General features: G+C 40.8%; 1 protein-coding gene across 1 annotated transcript; it reads right to left on the reverse strand.

Moving 5' to 3' along the window:
* Positions 1–352: 352 nt before the first annotated feature.
* LOC137151579 (gastrokine-1-like) lies at positions 353–7,491 on the reverse strand. The gene is made up of 6 exons (XM_067545852.1): positions 7,480–7,491; positions 5,530–5,583; positions 4,395–4,532; positions 2,731–2,838; positions 674–812; positions 353–447 (listed from the first exon to the last, which is right to left on the reverse strand). The coding sequence occupies exons 1-6, from the start codon at positions 7,489–7,491 to the stop codon at positions 353–355; spliced, it is 546 nt and encodes a 181-aa protein (XP_067401953.1).
* Between the last annotated feature and the right edge of the window lie 505 nt (positions 7,492–7,996).

Below are 7,996 nucleotides of genomic sequence, written 5' to 3' on the forward strand. Positions count from 1 at the left end.
CAGCAACAGGTCTACAGCAATACATGGGTCCTCTCTCATTGTACTTCATAACCAATATTTCTGCAATGAAGCAGAGAATGAAAAGCAAAATAAAGCAGCACTGTGGGTCATGACAGTGTCTTGGTGTTTTAACTTCCAGCCAATATCCTTTTTATTAAACGCTGAGGGGGAGAAAGAAAATCAGGCATAGTCCCTTTCATGAAAGCACTTTATTTAAGAGTTGGAGCCAGACTGGAAATCAAAGAATGGAAAGTGTATTTCTAAAAACAGCACTAAGGAGACTGAGAAGATGAACAGAGAATAACACCCCCAACACACAAACAACGGGGCTTTGAATGACCGACAACTGAGCTTAGCATCCTGAAATGTTACCACAGAGGTAGATGCCAAACAAACCCAGGATTCCAGCATTAGCACAGCCTTGAGTCTCAAAAAACAGGGCTTCTCCTTTAAGGGAAAAAGAAAAGATGATAGATGGTTAGGAAAGAAGAAGCCAACATAACGAGATATTTCAGAGATAAATTCATTATACTGCTTGGTGGCTTCCGACAGTGGTTGAACAATGCCTTAGCCCATTATCAATCCCATCTAGTTCCCATTCGATGCAATAATCTACATTCCCCTTTTTCATGTATTATCATGTTCTAAACACTTAGACAAAAGCTTTGCTCACCCTGATACTCTCGTGCATAGTATGTAGGGACTCCATTACAGAGCTTGTCAATGGGCCTTCCGAACTGGGCCACATTTCTGACACGGGTCTTGCTGATAGAGAATCTCAGGGAAGGTGGTGGAGGCGTACCCTTGGCTGGCTATACCATAGCAGAATGAGAAGAATACAATCAATACGCATCCTTAAGATATGTGTGAAGGTTCTTCATTTGTGTAACCTGGATGTCTGGTAACCTGTTTGTGTAACCTTGACCCAGGAAAGCATCTGTACTACAGATGGTTGAAAATGTTTGATCAAAACTGCTTTTCGACTGAAAATTGAGTTTTGGACGAAACATTTTTTTTTCATGAAAAGCATCTGCCTTCTGCTGAAAATCTTGGGTTTTTGTCCAAAAATATCTTACCCCAAAACCAAAAGTTTTTGGACAAAAATTTTCTGTTCTGGTTCAAAAAAAGAAAGAAAAAAAAGTTGAAATTTTCCACAAAAAATAAAGCAATTTTCCAACCAGCTCTAATCTTTGTGCATGTCAGCATTTATGGATGCCATTAATTTTAAGCACTTTTATGTCTCTTTGGAGTCAATTTACCAATACTTTGGTGACTTCTGAATAGAATTTTGCATGATTTTGCTCACAACTGTTCTTATTCCTTTTTGTGGACAATTGAGTAAGTGGAAATTTTGCCACGGGGTGACTAGCCCCTTTAAAGGGAAATGAAGTCAGCCCCATCTGTACTGTAATTAACTGCATCCCAGCCTGAGCAGGCAGGACTAATGGGGCCAACACTTGGGCCTCATAAAGAAAAGGCTTAGGAGAACATAGTCAGGGGCTGGCTGTGAAGAAATTCACTGCCAGCCCATGGAGGAGCTGGGCAAAGGGGTTTTGAAGAGGCCATCTGAGCACAGCTAGCATGGGGGCCTGACCAATTACACCTGGACTTCTGTTACCTCAAAAGGGGACTGAACTTTAAGTGTGACCTGGCCAGAGGGCTGAGTCACCCAGAAAAAGACTGCGGAACTAGACTGGCTGATAAAAGGGTACACTCGAGTGGGAAGATTCCCTGCAAAGCCACGTCATGACCTGACGGGACGATCTGGTAGTGCATGTGCCCCATGACACAAAGACCTTGAAACAGAATACATTTGGTGAGGAAACAACATTGATTTTGGATACTTGCAGAAGTAAATTATCAAGAGATCCTCAGCTGGTGTAAGTTTGCATAGCTCTCTTAAAGTCGGTGAAGCTGTGTTGATATACACCAGCTGAGCAGCTGGTCTTAGGTCAGCTCATTAGGGAAGAGTATCAATACCATGTGACTGTATCCAGCTTGTTTATCAAATACAATACTCTCAATGGGTAGTTGTGTAATAATCAATAGGCTGCAAATGTGTTCATGCAGGGTGAAATTTACCCTTGTGTTGAGAGGCAGCACCAGGCTTAGAAGCCATTTATGATCCATATAACTCTTTCAAATAGCGTTCACATGGTGTTTAGGCCTCAGACTAGTCCTCTGCACAGGGGTGAATTTCACCAAGAAGGCATTAATCAAATCATTTGTGGATAGTGAATAAATTCATGAAAATTACAGCGCATTCATGGATATTTCATGAATAAAGATCCCATTCAAATAACGGCTTATTGGAAGTTGAGAATCTGGCCCATGAAAAAGAGAGAGATTGAAAATTTATTATGATGAAATACATGCCCAACTTAAGAGCATTCTATGTCTATCTGAGTTAGATAAGAGTGTGCTATGTAACTGAAGAACAGTCTAACATGATGTACGTAGAGGTATTTGAATAAGACTTTAGAATTTATGCAAACAGCCATGCTAATCTGTCCCATTGATCATTTTTGAGAGTGTGGATGTGATTCTCTCCTCTTTTACACCAGTTTTAAACTAATGCGACTGCTCTGAAATTAAGAGCTACGGGCCCAACCCTTCTCCCAGAGATCACAGTGACAAAGCTCCCATTGACGTCAGTAAAAGCTGGATTGTGCCCTGTTTCTGAAAGGGTTTGTTTTGACTAACATTTCCTCCTATGTATTGACCTCTTACCTTCTGGTCTTTGAACTTGCTGAGCTTCTCCAGACTTGGGAATGCCTCTTTATTCATCTTTGCAACTATGCAAGCCCTCTTACTGAACAGCCTTGTAGCAAAAAGTTCCTTTAAAACAAAGAAAGAAACTGCTGACATACCCAGCCTTTTGTATTACATAACATAGATGTAAGCTGATTACTTGTCTGATTCTGTGTTGCACCTTTTAACTAAAACATTGCTCCAATGACGATAGTGCTGTATCTTTTTGCCTTAATCTCTTTCTATCTTACTCTGTGCTCTTTTATGACCATATGTGAACCAAATTTCATGGAGCCAAAAAATTCCAAAGCACTTTCCAAATTGATATGCCAGCTATATAGAAATTATTTCACTTGCCATTGAAATGTAGCCATCGCTAGGATAAAATAAAACAGCGAATAGCAACACAACAATAGCAGTTGAGGACAGGAAACAAATAAGAACTGAATTAAGAAAAAGGGAATTATCCCACTTGGAATTGTAATATAAAAACAAATAAAAACAAATGCTTTGGGATCTTGAATAACTCCACTTGCTCAGAACCTCAGTTTTATAGCTGATCTGAAAATTGCAAATAATTCTCCAGGAATTCATTGTGATGAATTATATTATTGCAGATTTTTTATTTATTGTTAAAGACTTGTCAACACTAGAAAGTTGTACTGCTTTAGCTATACCAATACAGTTAACAGGATAAAATCATAGTGTGGACATATTTATATTGGTATAAAGGTGCTTTATCCCAGTACAGTTGTCCGTGTACAGGAAGAGGAATAAGCTATAACAGTATATGGCACCTTTATACTGGTATAGCTGTTTCCACGCAGGGATGGTAGTGACATAACTATTTGGTTGAAAAAAATCACACCGCTACAGAAATATATACTGGTACAAAAAGAGCATGTTGTGTTCAGACATGACTTGCATTTGTGCAACTTGCTGTCAGCCACAGACTGTAAACTACTGGACTGCGAACCTTTGGATTAGAGCGAGCAATTGACACAAAACCTGAGCATGTCAATGCAAAGGCTGATCAACATCTGGTCCTGAGGACAGAAAGTACAGATGTGTAAAATAAGGGGTGAAACACTGTTTCAGGACAAGCTTCATCCTTACATTTCAGGAGCCTGATCCAAAGCCCACTGATGTCAATGAGAGTGTTTACATGGACTTATGTGGACTTTGGATGAGGCCCCAGAACAATAACTGATTAATAGCTGAGGTCAGGAATAAATTTCTCTTTGGTATGTAGTAATTTACAAGAGGCTCCTATAGGTGGAGGAGAAGTGGGGGATAAACCTTTGTCCTTTCCAATTTGTCAGTTGTGATACATTGAGAGCAGCACGATACAGTGGATATGACAATGCGCTGGGAGTCAGGAGTCCCAGGTCCCATTGAAGTAGATGGGAGTTTTACCAAATGCTTGAATAGAGCCAGGGTTTCACTCCTAGGTTCCATCCTGGCTCTGCTACTGATTTGCTTTGTGACTTTGAGCGAGTCACTTCCCCTTTCTGTGCCTCAGTTTCCCCATAAGTAAATCAGGTATAATGACATTTCCCTTCCATTTGCAGATCACGTTGGATGACAAGTGATATAAGCACTCAATGTAATTATTAATCCCCATGTTCTTACTGTATCCTGACCATGCTGTAGTCCCAGACTGCATCCCAACCATTCCAGCTGTTGTAGTTGTGAATATTGGCAATGTGTTCTTGGTTGTTGATGTTCACGTTCTGGTGGCTGTTTCCACCATCGTTTCCTTGGTTGTTTTCATTGACGGACTAAATGAAACAAAATTGCATGAATAAGAATGATGGACTTTCGCTGCAGTCTTACCTAGGGCAAAACCTTGATTTCAATGGGAATTTGATCTGAGGAAGGATTTTGCAACCTCATTAACAGAGTAAATATTGGGTCCAATGCTCCTATATCACAAATTTAAATGAATGGATCTTGCCAGAGTAACTGGGTGAAGAATTTGGCCAGCCATGCATAAAATCCTTTGCTCAAGCTGTATGTATCCCCCATTAATACTAATGGGAATTTGACCATGCACAAAGGGTCAAATCCTCAGCCATGTCTGCATTGCTGGAGAGGGCAGTGGGAAAGAAGCCTCTTCCCAAGCCACGAAGTAGCTGGGAGACCCAATGTATCAACCCCTTTCCCCCATGCCCCACCATGCAAGAGTAACCACTACAGAAACCTCAGTCTTTGTGCATTCTTTCTGCTCTGTCCCCTGCATTCTGCTGAGCAGGAGACTGTGCCATGCCGGTACCTAGTGCCTCATCTCTCTGGTGTGAGAGGACCAGGACAGTGATGCTCTGGAAAAGGGAGCAGGATTTACCTCCCCTGCCAAATAATAGGTCTATGTGTCTCGGACAAGTCACATAGTAATGTTAGGAGGGGAAAGTCAAGCAATAAATGAATACAAAGTACTTCAGATAACAGTGGGAAACCTTCAGAGTCTCTAGGGGGCTGCCTATCAATTTGAATGCTTCTGCACTGACTAAATCCTGTTGCACAAGCTGAGTAAAGTAGGCCAGGTTCTAATCTCACTTATACCAGTGTGAATCAGGAGTGACTCCACTTCAGTTTACACTGACTTACACAAGTATAACTGTGAGCAAAATTTGACCATTTACTCTCCATGGTATCTTATCTAAATCAGAAGTACATTGTGGACTTTTCTCATTTCACGATTTTTTGGTTGTTTAAATATTGATTTTATTGCTTGTTTCAATAAGCCCTGCACACAGAAAAGTACTTGCATCCACTTACATCATCCGCCAGGGCCTGAGTCAGGCAGACTCCCAGGAGAGCACCAATGAGTATCTGAAACAGAGACAAGTCATCAAAGTAAGCCATGGAATACTTTATGCAGCATCTCACAGGCTATCATGAATCTTGGAGTTCTTTCAGAATGACTCTCAGATTACTCTAATGTTAGAATCATAGAAGATTAGGATTGGAAGGGACCTCAGGAGATCATCTAATCCAACCCCCTGCTCAGAGCAGGACCAAGCCAAACTAAATCATCTCAGCCAGGGCTTTGTCAAGCCAGACCTTAAAAACCACTAAGGATGGCGATTCCACCAGCTCCCTAAGTAACCCATTCCAGTGCTTCACCATCCACCTAGTGACAAAGTTTTTCCTAATATCCAAGCTAGCATGTTGGAAGTGTTTGAGGCTGCTCTAAGTTGGAGTGGGCTGTTGGGGACTAAACTGGTTCCAGCCAATATTGCAAGCTGTATAATGCAGCCTTTACTCCCCACCACTCACCCTTCTTTGGTCCTGACATGAGTAGAGGATCAAGTGCTATTTCCATGTTTTTTCTTTTCTGTTTCTCTCCTTTCTTTTTAACATAGACTCAAATATAAATTAATGTAATAATTATAATAGAATTAACATTTCTTGCAACTCAAGCACAAAATATACGTTTTACTTGCTGTATATGTATATATGCATATTCAATACAATATATAATAGAAACATAATATTATAACATTCATAACATTGCAATAATGTTGCAATACAGAATATACTGTATTTGTATAACTGATATATTCACTTCATTCTCAGTGTATATCCCATTGTTGTTTGTTATTTATTACAGTGTGGTTATTCTATGTGGGCATCCAGGGATGAATAAGGGCCAAGTCTACCTTCCACTGAAACAGATGGGAAAAACTCTTGACTCTTGTAGAACCAGGGCGTGGCCCATAACAGAATCCATGTCCAACTAAAAGCTGACTCTGCTCTCACACCAGTTTTATACTGATATGGTTCCACTGCCTCCAGTATAGTTACTCCTGATTTTCACTGATACATGAATCATGTTGAGGAATTTTTGGGGGGACATTCTCTGGCCTTGTGTTATGCACAAAGTCAGACCAGATGATCACCGTGGTCCCTTGTGACCTTGGAATCTATGACCAATGAAGCCATGAGGACACCAGTGACATTCAGTTTGTGAAGGAGATCAGTCAGACACACAGAGTCTTAGGGGAGGAGGGTTGGATGGCTCAGGTGATTGGTAACGGGACACAGAACCCTTCATCTCAAAGGGCCTGATCCTTCACAGCTTCACTCAGGCCAGTCCTTACGCATGAGAATAATGCCATTGACTTTGAGTGAGGATTACTCATGAGACTAAATCTTGCAGGACGTGCTATTACGAGTTCTAATCCAGTCCTGCTTCAGTTTTCTGTGTGAAATCAGCTGACAGTCCTGTTCGAGAGGACAGGCATCCATACCACATACATAACCACCATAGCAGCTATTGGCTATCACAGGCACCTTTGATGGAAGTGCCAGCATAGCACCTAAGTACTGAGTGGCCCAGGGGGGCTGAACTATTTGACCTTGAGGGTTCAGAGACACTAACTACTCATCTCAGAGGATCATTCCTAGTTACATTTGAGGCACATTGGGAGGACAATGGTGGGGAAGTTGCATTGCTTCTGCATGTGCTCTGGAGATAAACAGATGACTTCAATCTCTTCTAGTGTTCTCAAGGCTGCACCTTTTAAATGCACTATAAATATACTTCAATAAAATAGACTTGCAAATCCCTCTGGCTGATTTGAGCTAGGTGCCCAGCATTGTAATGCTGTAAAAAAAGCAGAGCAATTCCTTTACAATAATAATTTAATAGCCATCATACTGAAGGTAAAAAGAACTCACAGGTAACCTAATACCTATCACACTAACACTAGAAAATATACTTACCAGGGTCTTCATTTTGTTCTCGGGGCGCTGCTCAAAGAAACAGCCAGAAAATGCCTCAAGCTCTCTGCATGTGAATATATATATATATATATATGCTTTTCTTATCAGCAACCAAGAGGTTCATGGAGATAGGAAATCTTCAGCACCCTAGAGTGATTGAAGTTCTCTCCTTATCTTGGTCAGAATTCCAGATGTACAATCTAATCTTTTGTCTTAAATGGACTAATTAATTAATCATTTATAAAGTCAGCCTTCTCCATCTCTAGGTCCCCCCCCAAAAAAACGACTCAGATTAATATAATGTGGATTATTTGCCTATGGTGCAGTGCTCTAGAATAACTACATCGGATCTGTTTAAAACACAAATAGACCTTGGAATGTGACCGTGCCAAAACTACTCTCGTTTTGGCTGAAATTCATATATTTGAAGGTAGCTCAGAGTCACTAGGTGTTATAGGGTCTGGTCTTTTGCATCACCCTTGATTCCCACTTGGCCAAATCTTGAAGTCCCTTACGT

This window comes from Emydura macquarii, unplaced genomic scaffold (assembly GCF_026122565.2).
Source record: "Emydura macquarii macquarii isolate MOO-44397 ecotype Brisbane River unplaced genomic scaffold, CSIRO-AGI_Emac_v2 contig_1110, whole genome shotgun sequence".
Taxonomy (NCBI): Eukaryota; Metazoa; Chordata; order Testudines; family Chelidae; genus Emydura; species Emydura macquarii.